This window comes from Lactuca serriola, chromosome 3, assembly GCF_051521515.1.
Source record: "Lactuca serriola cultivar US96UC23 chromosome 3, Lser_US96UC23_V15, whole genome shotgun sequence".
NCBI classification, from domain to species: Eukaryota; Viridiplantae; Streptophyta; class Magnoliopsida; order Asterales; family Asteraceae; genus Lactuca; species Lactuca serriola.
Genome location: NC_136410.1, coordinates 313,536,325 through 313,555,762, shown reverse-complemented (window position 1 = coordinate 313,555,762; position 19,438 = coordinate 313,536,325). Strand labels below are relative to the sequence as shown.

General features: G+C 35.6%; 1 protein-coding gene across 1 annotated transcript in view; it reads left to right on the top strand.

Annotated features, from left to right (window-relative positions):
• The first annotated feature begins 2,191 nt into the window (after positions 1-2,191).
• LOC145096347 (histidine kinase CKI1-like) overlaps positions 2,192-19,438 on the top strand; it is a 35,029-nt gene continuing 17,782 nt past the window's right edge. The window contains exon 1 of the mRNA XM_079034090.1: positions 2,192-2,623. Within this exon, the coding sequence (XP_078890216.1) occupies positions 2,192-2,623 (432 nt within the window). The remainder of the gene's footprint in view (positions 2,624-19,438) is intronic.

Below are 19,438 nucleotides of genomic sequence, written 5' to 3'. Positions count from 1 at the left end.
CTTCTATCACTTTTGGCATTCTATTAAACAATAACACACACACATTAATACATGATCGGACATAAACATACCAAACTATTTTAAGAAAATACAAGATTTTCTTGCGATTACAAAGTTATACAAATCATTTTCTCAAATATGCTTATGAACTCACCAACATTATATATGTTGACGTTTTCAAAATAACTTGTATTCTCAGGGACTCGTTAAGCAGAAGAATCAACAAGAATATGGGATTTTGTTTTGTGTACTGTTAAACATCATACATTGAATGTTTTGGTCATGTTATTTAAAAGATTGCACTTGATGTAAACAATGGCAGTTGTATTATATTATGCATGGTAATGATGATGTTATGTTTCATTTATATTCATTGTAATGATATTTCAAGATGAAGTCACGCACAAGCCCCAGATGTTTTCGTTGTCTGGTTCGAGGGTGTGACAGATTGGTATCAGAGTATTGTTTATAGTGAACTGGCATATCTAACCATACAAGATATGAAACTATAAATACAATGGGACTAAACTACACTGAACATAATAATTAAAATACATACTTTTGTGTGCATTTTAGAGTAATAACACAACAAGAACAGTAAAAGTCTTTGGAGGATTTGAACATCTTTATTAAAACCGGGTAGTTATGTAGTCGTATTGGGGGTGAATGTAGCTTGATGAACTACATTCATTCAAAATTCGACCAACATGTGTTTAGGAGTAATTGTGATGGACAATGAATCAAAAACTTACCATTTAATTATCCAAATAGATTATAGAACCAAACCTAAACAAAATTAAAAGACTATAGGAGTATTTAGTGTGCTATTTGTTTCTAGTATTTATACCCCCTTTGTGCAATACACTATAAATGGGCATCATTAGCCAGGAAACCCATATCTCCCTAGTAAGGGAAAAGCAGGGTGGCTCGACCCAGAGGAAGACCCAAAAGGAGACTCAGAGGAAGAACCATAGGAGGAACATGAAGCAAAACTTGCAGATGGACTTGCTGAATCAGTAGTGTACCTCGAAGAGGAAGAGCCCGAGGGCAACGACGATGACGCCTCAGATGCAAAATCCGATGACATCAATCTTCCATGCATGGTCAGAGTACCGACTTATCGTATGGGCCCCGGTGACCCCACCCCCCCCATGGGCATACGATATTTGGAGATAGAGTCACCAGTAGGGGATACGACCATACTACGGTAGGAACCGAGGTCTCTTCGATCTTAATCATAGCGGACCAGCTGACCGGGCCCTCTGAGTCATGGTCAGGCGCATCCGAGACGTTGGCAACCAAGCTCAGGACACCCCAAATCAAACGGACCAAATGCGGTTGTTGTTGAGGGAGATGAGAGACAAACACAGGAAGTGAACAGAGACTCCCAAGCAAGACAGTTAGTTTGGGAGGTACGACTACGAGATACTGAGCTACAAGTAGCTCGTCTCCAAGGTGCATCAACTTCATCAGCACACCACCACCATACACTTTCCACCACAATTAGGATTAGCCTTTCTTTTCACCCCCCTACTATCCGATATGACTCCCTTTCGTGTACTAAGACGGTACTTACCAATGAAACAATTATGTGCTATCTTTATTTCATGTTATTGTATAAATTCAATTATATGCATAATCGAACCCTCGAAACCGCTAGATACTTAAGGATCTCGAAACCAAAACAACCCATATACTCTAAGGATAGACATCATGATCGTGCCAAATCTGCGATTACCTACTACTGTAAATACATCATAGGGATGTAGATGGAAACAATGAGAATTATACGACAAGACGCGAAATTTATAGAGTACAACCAGGAATGATGATCACTACATAGGATCTGGCTTATCAACATGCAGCAGGAAAATGTCATCCCATAGAAATAAGAAGCACACCCGCAAGATACCGCTCCTACAGATCGCCTCTACTACATTCCAAGTTGTTGTAACAGCGGCAGTAACCACTTCTATGGCATAACTCAACGCAAACAAAACCAATAGAGGTGGAAATAGCATCGACAACTCCAGCCGAAGGAACGAGCACGGAAACCAACAAGTGACAGCTTATCAAGGCACTCCAAAACCCCAAGCTTAAGAGTAGGAAGCAAAAGTCTGGAAGTAAGAGAAAGGGACAACAAACTCAAGGGTTCTCCAAGAAACAACATGTTGTTGCTGTCCATACGACCATGACACCAACTACATCAACACCAACGAGATCATATGTTGGAAGCCTTCCAAAATGCAACCTGTGCAATTTCCATCATAAGGGAGCCTGCCGGGAGCCGTATTGTAATAGATGCAACCGAAAGATTCACACCGCCAAATACTGTAGAACTTATCCACAACAGAATCAACAGCCAAACAACAACAACAATCACAATGACAGTAACAACAACATCAATGTTGGGGTCAGTCACAACTGCTATGGGTGTGGAGGAACTGGCCATTTCCGACGTAATTTCCCCAAGGCTAACAATCAAGGGGCAGGAGGATCAGGAAGAGTCCAAACCATAGGTCAAGGCGAAGCTATTCAAGACCCAACGGTTGTTACTGGTACGTTCCCACTTAACAAACCTTTGTCTTTCATCTCACTCGATAGTGGAGCTGAACGAAGCTTCGTTAGTAACAAATTCTAACACTTACTAAAACAACAACCCCGGAAGCTAAACGAAGCCTTCACGATGGAGATGGCTAATGGGAAAAACCAACTCAACCAAAGATATTTATGTAGGGTACACCTTAACACTAAACAACCATTCATTTCAAATAGATTTGATGCCGGTAAATATTGGGAGCTTTGATGTGATAACCGACATGGTTAGGTTAAGCCCCCACCATGCTGATACTATGTGTCGCGAGAAGTCTGTTTGCCTTCACCTCCCCAATCACGAAACTCTAATAATCTATGGTGATAAACCTGGCGCCAATCCTCGTCTTATCTCGTGAAGCAAGGCACATAAGTGCCTGCACAAGAAGAACTACGCTTTCCTCGCTCACGTTGTGGACAAGACCAAAGAAGAAGTAAGCATACAACGTATTCCAGTAGCATGCGATTTTCCGGATGTATTTCCCGAAGAACTTCCTATTTGGTTTTGAGCATTCTAACACTCCTAAGTGTACATGCAACCCTAAATACCTTGGATCTATGTTATCTCTATTATACATGCAAATATGAACTTTCCAAGGTATTCATCCTAACTAGCATAATAACATTGATCCATATGAATATATCAAGTTAGAATTACATACCTATTTGATGTAGAATGTCTTCATGAAGCTTGAGTGCCTAGTGCCCCAAGTGTGACACCTCAAATGGTTCACACAAAACCAAATACACTTGGAATAGATTAGAGAGAAATCCACACTTCATGAAAATCGGCTAGCCCTTTTCATACATATTTTAGTGTCGATTTTGTCAATAATAAGATGCTTATATAGTTAGTGACAATTAGGGTAAACCCTAATTGTCATGGCTTTCCATTTCCTTGGATCCATGGGTTCAAATATACCATGGAGCATCTTATGGATTTTAGCCCAACTTGACAATCCATGAAGCATTAGCCCACTATACAAGTATGGATGATTTACACAATAAACCCATATATTTAATTAGTCTTCTTTTGATCACTTAATTAATCCTAGATTAATTCTTGATCAATACTAATTAAATAATCTTATTAATATATTAGAACTTATAATATATTAACAAACCTTAAGTGTTATTTCTCTCATTTTAGTCTATCCAAATGCATGATGCCATGCAACCCAAATGGACCATGTCGGGCCGGGTCAAGTCTTACCAATTATAGTTATGGACTTAGACATTAATCCAACAGTCTCCCACTTGGATAAGTCTAAAACTATTATTGCAAGTATGACTTCAAGAACCAACTGGCAATCGTAGCTCTCAAAAGCTTATGTCGAACTCTGACCTTGCCAATGATCTCTGACCTTTGTCAATGACTTGTCCATTAGACAAGGGATCATATATTCCTCCATTCTAGCTATCATATGGACTGAGACATGGATTATAATCATTCTCTCTATCCATTTGTTGTTTCCCGATTTCCGATTTATGACGACTAACTAATTGAACAAATCAAATCAATCCAGGCCCGGCCGAGCACTTACATTTTTCATCACCAAATCATCAAGGGGCCTACAAATATCGCTTTTATCCCGAAGGTAAAAGGAATGGATAAACTTCGACTCATATGGCATGTTCTACTACTTGTTGAATCATACACAAAGGCACGTTTTATAACATCGAGTTACCAATGCGTTTTCGTGCAATCAATGTATAACCAACTCATAGTAACAACTCATATCTCTAGGTTTGAAGAATATAAGATATTATCATCTCATGATCACTCGTTATAAAATCCATGAAGTGATTCCAATGAGCGCGGGCTCAATCCAATAATCAGAACTTATGAGCACTCATGAGTGTTGTAGCACCACCTTGTCCAACATCTTAGACCTCTACAAGCCCAACCCATGACAGTCTTGATTCGTATCTACTTCCAACATATAACCGACTGTGGATGGTTTGAATAACTTAGTCATTCAGAACAATGATCTAGTTATTCTGGAAGTCAAAACATGCAAAGTGAAACACAATAATAACCGAATCTAATATGGTCTCAAAACCTATGAATATAAATAAAACATCTTTTATTTATCACCATATGATTACACATTAATCATTGCATACCGTTTCAGCTATCAACTTTATAGTTGGATTAAAACACTAGTTATCCCATGCTCCAAGCATGTACACTATGTTTTTCTGAACACTAGTCATGCCACACACCAAGTATGCATACTATGTTTGTCTATGATCTTTACTTTGTGAAATAGATCAATTGAACATAACTCCAATGATTCTCATTCCACAGTCCCAATTCCTTACTGCAAATGCAAGAATTCCAAATTCATGCCATTTACTGAAATCTGTTAGATTCGAAACTTATATGCATTGATCTTCTTGTAATGATTATGCACAAAGTCACAAAGACTTGACAACAAACATTACAGAGCATTCCAAAGGAGATCAACTCCTTGAAACATCCTTTTTGCATTAATTTTCCTAATCTTACACAGATTTATTGAACAACTTCCACCTATGGGATCATTTCCTTATTCCCCTTTTGACTATCACTTCTGAACAAGGGTTGCCTTTTTTCATAATATGTCAATATGGTCCTTCCAACAATTAACACTATACTTCCAATTGTCCTTGAGCAACCAATATTTGGTAAACCTTAGATTGTCCTCAACAATTGTTTAATCCTTTTAGTCATATCAAGTTCTAGACCTTTTCCCTTCTTAATGCCCCAGGCATCGGGAAAATTTTAGAAAGGATGAATATTATAGCACATGCAGTCGATCCTATATCTGAAGCATATGGGACAGGATTCATGATGTCTCACATAAAGACATGATACTAGACCAGTCTTTTGCTATAATATTTCTATTTCTATTTGCCAAGTTCTCATAATTCAGATTATGAAAAGGGATGCCGTAATCATAATTGAATTTTAGAACGCAAATAATAGACCCATATATAGAATTTTCTTACGTTGAGCCATTCCAACATGAAATTCATATATATATATATATATATATATATATATATATATATATCCTTGACTAAATACGATTAAAACCTTAATCTAAGCTTTTAGATTTGAGATGAAGTATAATTTCCTCTCCCTTAATTATAGCAAAACAACTTTTTCCCAATTGAAACCTTTTGTTTTCTATAATTAACATTGCTAACTTGCAACCTTTATCATAATTATCATGCTCCCACTAACATGATGATTATTAGCATAACACTTATGCTCCCACTAGCTTTGACATGTACTCAGAAATCAGATTTCTGATACTAGAAACTTTATCAATGTCATACACCTTATCTTAGATAGCTCATAAGTGTGTCTAAACAATTTTAAGAACTATGAAAAGGGATGATGTAATCATAGTCTCGATTGTTTAGACCTTTGCCACTTCTCACAAGTCCATGTTAGTGTGCCGGTTAACCACACATGCTCCACTAATGACTTTGAGAATGCAAATATCACAATTGCTATCTAGCTAAAATCTACTTAGTGAAAGTGTTTCCTCACCATCATTTTCATGAATTGGAGAGAAACCTTATGACAAATTCAAACTCATATGGACTGAACTCAATCTTAATTTCTTCCCACTTGGCAGCTCAAGGGCCTGCCATTGCTTCCAAGTTGTTGTGCAACCAATTGAGAACTCTAAGAACTCATATGCAAAACCAACTTTAATTGGAATGGGCACAAAATATGTCAACACGATAGGTTATAAACCTCAAGTTGTGTGCTAGTGAAGAACTTCAGGTTTTATTCATGATTAGTTCTTGAGACTTTCAAGACCTTTAAGACTCCCACTGTCCTCTTGACATATAAGACTTTCTTGTCAGATATTCAAGAGATAGTGTGGATTCTAATCAAGACAAACATTTCACACAGTTGGCCTTAGTTGGTCTTTGTTTTATCCAAAACATCACAACTTACCGATTTCAAATGTACAAGAGTAGAAAACTTTTACTCTTACATTTGACAAGTGTTTTAAACCTTCTCTAAGACATGTCACTCAAGATACAATCTTGGAGTATGACTCTAAGAATTGTTTTGGAATGAAATATAACTCATCTTCTTGATTTAACCATTTCAAAAATTCATAGCTCCTCTTCTTAGCTATCAGAATGCACTTAGAGGATGAATTGTGATAAGGTCTCTTAATTATTAAGATGATCATATAACAAGATACTAAAGTACTCTCCCATCTTTTCAGATTTGAGAAACTTTTATCTTTCTGCCTAAGTTGATTCTTCTTATTCGCTCTGCCATACATTGGAACCTTTTCCAATGTCTCAAAATTACACTTAAGCTTGTAAGTATAACCATATTTACTAAGCTATAGTAAACTATCACGAATATTCTTATCGATCTTTTGTGGTGGACTTAAGCAGTGCACAAGAATGTGTACTCGGTCCCTTAGTCCTTTACTTGACTCACACATCCATGTGAACAAGTAGTTAGTCTTAATTTTTCCAATGCTTGAAACTTCTCATTCATCATGCTATACAACTTTCATGATTCCAAGTCTCTATCCAACTGAAACTTGGGTGATGAAAATCTTTCCTTGTTTGGTAAATTTAGACACTACCACAAATGAAAGAATCAAATTCATATTTCCACTCTTTCTTTTAATGGAATCTTATAAGCAACAAAAATTTTCACAGATGCCATTGTAAGGATATTTTAAAATAAATAAAATCAAAATTTTTCCTTTTTATTTTAAAACTTTTCGGAAAAACTATCCTTACAGTGCAAAAGCACATGAAAACTTTGTTGTTATCTATTCCTAAGCAATATATCATAACTCCTAAGAAGTAGCTCAAGAATCCGATCTTCAAACTATGCGATAGAAATCCATCTACGCGATCAGATTCAACATATTCTTTCTTTAAGTTTCTTCACTTTTCTTTTATTCTTAAAACATCAACATGTGACCTAGTCACATCATGTATCAAGAATCTCATAATAGAAACTTACCAGAGTTAGATAGTGGACTTTACCTGAAGTAGAGTCAAACTTATTGACTTTAACATCCTTAGGTAAATTTGGCAGCTTCGCAACTAATGCCCCTTCCTTTGGCAATATAAACATGTGGACCCTTTGACAATGGTATGCAGGACTATCACAGACTTAGTTTTTCTCATTACCATTTGGTCAACCGAGTTGACTATGGCCGATCCCATTCCATTGGGAAGAGAGAGCTTTACTGGATATCCAATGTTACATTGTTAATGTCCATTGAAAGTTTGGGAAGTTGATCTTCCAATCACATTTGCTTTACCAGTGTTCCAAATCATTGTTGATTTAGCAGCACCAAGCAAATAGATAAGATCATTAAGGGTCTTGGCATAGTCTATTTCATAGGTGTCCCAAAGGAACTCACTATGTGACTTAGAAAGTGATTGATCATCAACTTCCTCTAGACTTTGACATCCAACTCTCCCTGCTTGTCAATATGTGACTACATCTCCAAGATGTGATCACACATAGACCTTTGCTTGCCAATAGGGCTTGAGTGACCTTAAACTTTTTCAAGAACTTGTGGGTTAGGGAGAATAATTGGAGGAGGTGAAAGAAGTATGATTTCCATGGGACATCATCTTCATTTAGGAAAGCTTGTTTCAAGAGATTTTGGAAGATCATAAATGCCTAAACCAGACATCTTTTGGGAGATATTCAAGATAGTTGATTTAAAGTCCCTAATATAACACCCAATATGAAATATTAAGGCTAGGACCCAACACAATACTTTTATAACTTGGAAGAGAGATGTCGTAATCCAAGCTATAAAATATTTGAAGGTATGTGAATGACGATTCACCAATTTCCACCAAGATAAACGAAATGTATTATTAGGTTTTAATTGGTTTTGAAACTCCTAGATTCTTTTGAGATTCATTGAACTGTTTAATGGCATGTTTCAATCTCGAGTGTGCCCTTCAAGTTTTGTGACTGGGATGTCGAGGATCACAAAACAAGGTGTGAATTAACCATGCAAATTACTTGGTAGCCTTAAGTGTTTACCCCTCAATCGATGTGCCAGTTAACCACACGTGCTCCACTGATACTATGATAAACATTAAGTTACCCTTTTCCTACCTTGTTAAATACGAGTTATTGTGCTGGTTAACCACGCACACTCCACCAACCGACTTAAACAAAGTGCAAAGTGTAATTTCATGGATTAGCACCTTATTCACATTTTCCTAAGTAACTAAGATTGGGTATTTATAAAAGGTTTAGTTACTTAGTATTTATCATTAATACATTTAATGAAGGGAGAATTATAGTCCTTGTCCTACCCGTTTGGCTAACGACCCTCCACCAGTCAAGGAAGTGATGGGTTTTAGCCATAAGAACATCCTATGTGCTCATGCAAACCCTAATGCTTGGATCTAGGTTTCTCTATTGTACATGCAATTCATCCAAGACTTTAAACCCTAGGTCTAGCATACTATTAATGATATTAACATAAGAATGGGGTTTAGATCTTACCTTGATTGTTATGTAGCAATAACAATCTCAAATCCTCCTTGTAATGGCTTTAGAAATCTTAGAGTCACAAGTGTCGCTACTCTAATGGCTCACAGACACCAAGAGCAAGAGGATGAAGAATAAGGAGAGAGGAGGCTGCCAAAAAACGTCCAGAAACCCTAGTGGAACTCTTAGCCACGTTTTTTGGGTTTAAGGGTACTATATATACATGTAGGCTATTAGGGTTTTCAACTAGGAAACCCTAATTTGACTGCTTAAGCCCTAAGCAGCCCATGGACCCTTTTAGAATATCCCTTGGACGATTTCTAATGGGTTTCCCCATAGAATTCGTCCAACCTATTATTCCAAGGTGATCCATAGCCCAAATGCAATTATCTTATAATTACAGTTCCATTCCCTTAAGTTTAATTAATCTCTTTTATCCACAAAATTAATTATCAATTAATTCATGACTAATATTAATTAAACAATATGATTTCTCCTTTAATATATTATTCTCATAATATATTAATAAATCATAATTAATCCTTTCTCTTCATAATTCATCCTATCAAGTTGCTTTGGTGAAGGCAACCCAAAAGGACCATGCACCATCGGGTCAAGTACATACCAAAATAGTTATGGACTTAGACACTAATCCAACAGTCTCCCACTTGGATAAGTCTAATAACTATTATGCGTATGACTTCAGATCCTGATCTACAATCGTAGCTTTCAAAAACCGTTGTCAACCCTGATCCTATCAGAATCATGTCCTTTAGATAAGGGATCATATATTCCTCCATTCTAGATATCGTATAGACGTGAGACATGGATTTCAATCATTCTCTCTATACTGTTTCCCAATTTCTGATTTATGACAACTAACAATAGACTACATTTAAACACATCAAATTAGTCTCGGCTTGGCCAAGCGCTTAGGTTCCATCACTAAATCATCGAGGGGGCCAAAGATATCGCTTTCATCCTACTTTGGATAAAAGGAACGGATAAACTTTGATTCAATGCTTGCTTGTACTCACTCACCGAATCACACACAACAATATGTTTTATCACACCAAGTTACTATTGTGTTTACATATTATCAATGTGTAACCGACTCGCAAGATACAACTCACACATCTCGGTTTCAAGAATATAAGATGTTATCGTCTCACTAATCACTCGTGATAAAATCCATGAAGTGATCAAAGTGAGCGTGGGTTTAATCCAATGCTCAAACTCATATTCATAAGCACTCATGAACGTTGCAGCAAACATTTGCTTATGTCTAATACACTTTAGACAATCCACACACCGATTCACGACAGTCTTCATTCATACCTACTTCCAACATATGAACGACTATGGTTCGTTTGAATAATTCGATTGTTTTGAACCAATTTAATTATTCATGAAGTCAAAACATGCAAAGTGAAACACAAGAATAATACTAATCCCATATCGCCCCAAACTCTAGGTATAAATAAAACATTTTATTTAATCACCATATTGATTACTCATTATTTGTTGTTTCGGGTAATCAACTTCTTACTTGAATTATAACTACACTTGTCCCATGCTCTCAGCATGCACACAATTTTTATCTACAGTCCTTACTTTGTGAAATAGATCAAATGAAACCATTTCCAGTCATACTCATTTCACAACTCCCAATCCTTATCATAAGTATAAGAATATCAAATTCTTGTTACTTATGCTAGATTCTAACACTTTATGCAATGATTCTTTCGTAAAGTCATAGCTCAAAATCATCAAGACTTGGCCAATCTCTGTCAGAAACAATTCTATAGATATGATGTCTCTCACTCAAAGTACATTCCTTTGAACATCCTTCTTGCATAAAAGTTTCTAATCTAGACATAGATTCTCAATATCCATCTCCCAATATTGAAACATTTCCATACTTTCCATATGATAACTCATTATTAATAGAATCTTATCTATTCATAATAATGTCGATATGTTCCATCCAATACCATACTTCTGACTACTCACAAGCGACCAATCCTTAGCGAGCTTTGGATCGTCCTTTAATAGTTGTTTAATTATCTTAGTCAAAAACCGATTCTTGTCCTTTTTCCCTCTTAATGCGCCAGACATTTGGAAAAAATTTAGAATGGTCAAATATTATAGCATATGCAATCGATCCTTTACCCGAAGCGTATGGGACACGATGCATAAAGATCTGATACTTTATCAATCTTATGTCATAATATTTTATGTGCCACGTTCTCACAATTCGAACTATGCCATAATCATAATCGAAATTTGAGAACACACTATGTATCCTTGACTAAATTTATTAACATTCCACAACCTAAGCCTTTAGATTTGAAATGAAGCATAATATTCTCTCCCTTAATTATAGCAAAACAACTATTCAACCCTTACGACTTTGCAAAGTATAACTCTTGTTTTCTATAATTGATATTGCTAATCTTGCAATACTTGTCTTAATAATCATACAAGCACAACTTTTATGCTACCACTATCATGATGATTATTATCATATAAACATAACACTTATGCTCCCACTAGCTTTGACATGCATTCAGAAAACAGCTAAACTTCCAGAAAACAATACCTATTGAATTTCTTAAGTTCATATTTCTAATACCTAATGCTTTGATAATCTTTTATCTAAGCTTCTTACTCTTATACACCTTTGCCTTAGATAGCTCATATGTGTTTCTAAACAATTCAGACTAATTGCCAAATCTCACAATTCGGATTATGGAAAGGGATACCGTAACCATAATCGAATTTGAGAATACAATTTCACAATCACTATCTTCTTAAAATCTCTCTTAGTGAAAGCATTTCCTCACATTCATCTTCATGAAGGAGGGAATCTTATGACACTTAGATTTTAATGGTGTATGTGTTCCTATCCATACGAATTTGTTAAAACCAAAGTTTGCGACAAATCCAAACTCATATGGACCGAACCTTCTCAATCTTGATCTCTTGCCTTATGGTAACACGGGTGCCCACCATGTCTTCCAAGTAGTTAAGCAGCTCACCCTTTTCTATCAATGTACTTTTCATTGATCAAAGTGCTTTCCTTTTATGTGTTCAAATGAGAACTCATAGAACTCACATGCATAATTAACTCAATTGGAACCGCACAGAAACAAGATAGTGTCAACACGATAGGTTGTAAACGTCAAGTCGTGTGCTAGTGATGATCGATAAGGTTTATTATTGATTAGTTCTTGAAACTTTTCAAGACCATTAAGACTCTCACTGACTCCTTGACATATAAGATTCTCTTATCAATAATCATTTCTTGACAAACAAATATTCAAGAGTTAGTGTAGCTTTTATCAAGACAAAACACTTCACAAAATTCATCCTAGTTGGTCTTTGTCTTATCCAAGACATCACAACTTTCCAATTTCAAATGTACAAGAATAAAAAAAAACTTTTTCAAATTCCACATTTGATGAATGTTATAAACCTTCTTAAGACTTGTCACTCAATTCACAATCTTAGCTCTAAGACTTGTTTTTGGAACGAAGTATGATTGACTTCTTGATTTAACCATTTCTTCAATTCTCGATTCCTCTTCTTAGACATACAATTGCACTAAAACTCACTTAGAGGATCAATTGAGATATGGTTCTTAATCAGTAAGACCTATCATAAAACATAACAAAAGGTACTCTCCCTTCTTCTTAGAATAGAGAAACTTTTATCTTTCTGCCTACTTGATTCTTCTTATTCGTTCTGTTATTGATTTAAACTCTTTCAATCAACTCGGAATTACAGTTAATCTTATAAGTATAATCATATTTACTAAGCCTTTAGTAAATCATGACGAATATCTTTGTCACTCTTGTGGTGGACTTGATCAACACACAACCATGTGTACTCGATCTCCTAGTCCTTCACTTGACACTTTGTCAACGAATTAGTCTAATTTCCAAATATGAAATTTCTCATTCATCATGCAACCAAGTTGTATGCTTCCAAGTTTCTATCCAATTGAAACTTGGGCGATGAGAAACTTTCCTTATTTGGTAAATTCTTGACCTTTCCACAAATAACATAATTAAGAATCAAATCCATTATTGTTAATAATAGAAACTTACAAACATCAATTTTTCATACACAACATTGCAAGGATAAATAAATAATATAAATCAAAATTTATTTTATTTCCGAAAAATTTGTCCTTACAATGCAATTCAATTGAAAAACTATGTTAATACATATTTCTTAGCAATCTTATTCTAACTCCAAGTAGTATCTCAAGATTCTAATCCATTTCTTCACGATTAGATTCCGCTCACTTCTTCCCTTAAGCTTCCTCTCTTTTCTTCGATCCTACAAAACATCGAAATGTAATCTTATCACATCATGTATTAAGAATCTAGAATAGGAACTTAAAAGAGTTAGTTAATGGATTTTACCTAAAGTAGAGCCATACGTTTTGACTCTCCCATCTCTTAGATATCTTAGGTAAATAGAGCAGCTTCGTCTCCAATGCCCCTTCTCTTGGCAATAAAAGCAAATTGACTCTCTTGGAACAGCACACGGAACTACTTCTGACTTTGCCTTTCTCTTATGATCAAACTTTTCGATCATGGAATGCCTTTCGTTGTCATTTCCTATATCCATAGAGGTCTGGAAGGCAGATCCACCAATCAACTTTGCTTTTCCAGTGCGCCAAATCATTGCTGATTCAGCAGCAATAAGCATATAGGTGAGATTGATGAGGGTTACGTCGTGGTTCATCATATAGTACTCTCTTACGAACTCGCTATATGAGTCAGGAAGTGACTGAAGAACCCAGTCAACAGCCAGCTCCTTACATACAACAGATCCCAACATTCTTAACCTATCAATGTGTGACTTCATCTCTAGGACGTGTGCACACACTGCCTTTCCTTCTTCATGTTTACTTGCCAAAAGGGCTTGAGTGAGTTTGAACTTTTCAATCTTCTGAACTTGTGGGTTAGGGAGAGTAATAGGAGGAGGTGGAGGAAGTGAAGCATGATCTCATGTTCCTCGATCGAATCGTGGAATATGATCTTCATGTGAAAAGCTTGTTCCACGAGATTTGGGAAGACCATAGTTGTCATACTTTGACATCTACAAAACGGGAGAAAAATTCAAATTAGTTGATTGATTGAGTCCTTAATAAATCACCCAAATGAGATATTAAGGCTAAGACCCAACACAATACTCTACAACTTGGGAGAGGGATGTCGTAACCCAAATTGCAGAACATTTGAAGGTCAGTGAATAACGATTCACTAATTTCCACCATGAAAAACGAAACAAAATTAAGTTTTAAATCTATTGAAAATTGCTAGATCTTTTGAGATTCATTGAACTTTTCAATGGCATGTGTAAATCTCGATATGTCCCTCGATTTGTGACTGGGGTGCCGAGGATCACAAAACAGGGTGTGAATAACCATGCAAACTTACACGGTGCCCTCAAATGTTATAGTCACCTATTCGATGTGCCGGTTAACCACACACGCTCCACCAAACTATGACAAACATTGAGTCACCCTTTGCTACCTTTTCTTAGAACCATTTAGTGTGCTGGTTAACCACACACGCTCCACTAACGTCTTTGCAAGGGCACAAAGTGTAATTTCATGGAATTGCATCAATTCACTTTTGCCTAAAGTAACTAGATTGGGAATTTTGTAAAACATTTAGTTACTTTATACTTCATTATACTTATTATGGAAGGTTTCTGTCCTATCCTACCCGTTCGGCTAATGACCCTCCACTGGTCAAGAGTGCGGTGGGTAAGAGTGGATACTCATTCAATCGCCATTTTATAGGCAATTTCCTTAAACACCCCTTATAGACCAGCTTCGTGAATGAGGCCTACTAACGGTAAGACTGACTGTTTACTCATACATATATATAATACTAGACTTTTAATGTTATATATAGTATAGGGTGTATTTTACACTTTTAAAATACTAGGTGGTCAAATTTAATAATTATACTTTTAATTTAATTAATTTGTAAACCAAAACTTTGTGGATTTATTAAATCTCTTTTAATTATACATTTTAATTAATTAATAAAACCATAAGGGTGTGAATTGAACCTTTCAAAACAATACTAGGGTTTTAGAATTTAACATTTCTAAATTAAACTTTTAATCAACTTTTAAATTCCAAAATTTGAGGGAAAGTTTTGAAACATTTCAAAACATTTGGGTTTAACTTATTTAAATTTCAAAAACAAAACTTTTAAGTTCAAATTTAAACTATAAAACCTAAAGGGATTAATTTGAAACTTTTCCAAACTTTATCAAGAATATTCTAGATCACAAAATTCAAATAAGGCAATTAACAATTAATTGGTGGTTATCTAATTAGATCTAGTTCAAATTCTTGCAAGATAATGATCAAATAATTCAAATAATTTAACATTTAACAAATAAGGTAACAATTATCTAATTAGATTACCAAAATCTTTTATTTTGACAAAGATAATCATAAGGAATCAATAAAATTCGTATTTTATTAATTTTAAACAATTATGGGAATTATCTTAAGTCAAAACAGGTAAAAATCCCAAAATCTGCTCTAACTGACGCTCCAACTCACTGAGTTCCTCTATGGACTCGCCGAATTGGAGCTACTCGCCGAGTCCACATTGGAACTCGTCGGGTTCATCAGTCAGGGGGCCAAAAAATCGATTTTACAACAATAATGAATATACTAGGCATCAATAAAATAGAAACCAATCAAGGTTCTGATACCACTGATGGGTTTTAGCCATAAGAACATCCTATGTGCTCATGCAAACCCTAATGCTTGGATCTAGGTTTCTCTATTGTATATGTTATTCATCCAAGACTTTAAACCCTAGATCTAGCATACTATTAATCATATTAACATAAGAATGGGGTTTAGATCTTACCTTGATTGTTATGTAGCAATAACAATCTCAAATCCTCCTTGTAATGGCTTTAGAAATCTTAGAGTCACAAGTGTCGCTACTCTAATGGCTCACAGACACCAAGAGCAAGAGGATGAAGAATAAGGAGAGAGGAGGCTGCCAAAAAAACGTCCAGAAACCCTAGTGGAACTCTTAGCCACGTTTTTGGGGTTTAAGGGTACTATATATACATGTAGGCTATTAGGGTTTTCAACTAGGAAACCCTAATTTGACTGCTTAAGCCCTAAGCAGCCCATGGACCCTTTTAGAATATCCCTTGGACGATTTCTAATGGGTTTCCCCATAGAATTTGTCCAACCTATTATTCCAAGGTGATCCATAGCCCAAATGCAATTATCTTATAATTACAGTTCCAGTCCCTTAAGTTTAATTAATCTCTTTTAGCCACAAAATTAATTATCAATTAATTCTTGACTAATATTAATTAAACAATACGATTTCTCCTTTAATATATTATTCTCATAATATATTAATAAATCATAATTAATCCTTTCTCTTCATAATTCATCCTATCAAGTTGCTTGGGTGAAGGCAACCCAAAAGGACCATGCACGATCGGGTCAAGTACATACCAAAATAGTTATGGACTTAGACACTAATCCAACAGAAAGCGGTGGATAAGAGTGGACATCCATTAAACTGTCATTTTATAGGCAGTAACCTTATACCCCCCCTATAGATCGGCTTCGTGAATGAGGCCTACTAATGGTAAGACTGACTTTACTCTTATACATATATATATATATATATATATATATATATATATATTATAAACTTATAATATTATAAAGTATAAGGGTTGAATTTTAACTTTTAAAATTCTAAGGGCTAACTTGGAATTAAAGTATTCATAAGTGAAAACTTTTCAAATTCCAAAACTTGAGGGCAAGTTTTGAAAATATTCAAAACTAATTAACTCCATAACTTATGTGTTTAAAGTAGTTTTAATTAAAAACTTTTCAAGTTCCATAACTTGAGGACAAGTTATGGAAGACTTTAAACTAATAAAAGAATGTAACTTTTCTTTATTTTTGTAACTTATGGAATTAATTAAGGTTACACATTTTATTACTTAATGAAGTGACTCTTGAACCTCCATAACTTGAGGACAAGACTCTTCATTTTTGTAACCATTGCCAACTTTTATGAGTTTTATGAAACTTAAATGTGACTTTTCATATAACTTGAGGAAAAGTTACAAAAACACATTTTAGAATCAACTCTTAGATTAAAATGGATTGAAAACACATAATCAATTAACTTTTCTATTAATCTAAGCAACTCATAAGAATAAGATAATTCAAATCAAACTTTGTCATGTAATTAGCCTAATCACTAAACTAATACAAAACATGAATCTATTGACAATTATCTCTTTGAAATTGGATTAGTATGAACATTACCACATCAAAAACAAGTTTATAAGTCCAAAAACATCTTAGGGTAATGTTCCTAGTCCATTTCTAGCAAAAAAAAACTCGAAAATATGTTATCTGGGGCTCCTACTCGTCGAGTGTATCAACCTAATCGACGAGTAAGATGATTTTCTTCATGGAATCGGCAAGTTCATCAGTGGACTCGGCGAGTCCAGTGCCCAGAAAGCCATAAAATCGATTTTTTCAGCATTTTTCAGCAATTTGCATCAAGTATAATTGAAAACAAGTCTAGGCTCTGATACCACTGTTGGGTTTTGAGCATTCTAACACTCCTAAGTGTACATGCAACCCTAAATACCTTGGATCTATGTTTTCTCTATTATAAATGCAAATATGAACTTTCCAAGGTATTCATCCTAACAAGCATAATAACATTGATCCATATGAATATATCAAGTTAGAATTACATACCTCTTTGATGTAGAATGTCTTCTTGAAGCTTGAGTGCCTAGTGCCCCAAGTGTGACACTTCAAATGGTTCACACAACACCAAATACACTTGGAATAGATTAGAGAGAAATCCACACTTCATGAAAATTGGCTAGCCCTTTTCATACATATTCTAGGCCGATTTTGTCAATAATAAGATGCTTATATAGTTAGTGACAATTAGGGTAAACCCTAATTGTCATGGCTTTCCATTTCCTTGGATCCATGGGTTCAAATATACCATGGAGCATCCATGGAGCATCTTATGGGTTTTAGCCCAACTTGACAATCCATGAAGCATTAACCCACTATACAAGTATGGATGATTTACACAATCAAATCATATATTTAATTAGTCTTCTTTTGATCACTTAATTAATCCTAGATTAATTCTTGATCAATACTAATTAAATAATCTTATTAATATATTAGAACTTATAATATATTAACAAAACTTAAGTGTTATTTCTCTCATTTTAGTCTATCCAAATGCATGATGCCATGCAACCCAAATGGACCATGTCGGGTCGGTTCAAGCCTTACCAATTATAGTTATGGACTTAGACATTAATCCAACACTTCCGGGAATACCCCAGAGAGACAGGTCGAATTTCGAATTGACCTCATACCGGGAACCACATCAATTTCCAATTCACCCTACAGGTTAGCTCCCACCAAACTTCAGAAGTTATCCAGTCAAACTAAGAGAATGGTTGAGCAAATGATTCATCAGACCAAGCTTCTCACCCTAGGGAGCTCCGGTCTTGTTCGTCAAAAAGACGGATCCTTCAGAATGTGCAGCGATTTTAGGAAATTGAATAAGCTCACTATCAAAAACTGATACCCACCCCCTCGGATTGACGACCTATTTGACCAGCTTCAAGGATCTAGTTGCTTCTCCAAAATAGATCTAAGATCCGATTATCATCTGCTCCAAGTCCGAGAAGAGGACGTTCCAAAAAACTGTTTTCCGAACTCGTCACGACCATTCAAATTTGTTGTGATACCCTTCGGTCTAACGAATGCCCCCACAGTATTCATGGACCCTATGAATTGAGCTTTCCACTCATTCCTGGTCAACCTTTTAATTATTTCCATTGATAATATACTCGTCTTCTCACAAAACAAGAACAAACACTGTCAAAACCTACCACCGGCCTTGGAGGCATCGAATCCGGAGAATATCACGAAGGAAGCACTGCGTAGACTGGATAAAACTCTCGCAGTCAAAAAGACGAAGCTTATTTTTACAATAGTTGGATTGGGCACTCTCTGGGTGATAGCCGATAGGTCAACCAAATCTGCTCATTTCCCGTCGATAAAAGAATCAAACGAGATGGAAAGATTAACACAGATCTACAACAAGGAGATCGTAAGACTCCATGAAGAACCAGCATCTATTATCTCGGATCGAGATAATGGATTTACTTCAAGATTTTGACAGTCACTTCGGAAGGCTATGGGAATACAACTAGTCATGAGCGTTGCTTACCACCCTCAAACCAATAGCCAAA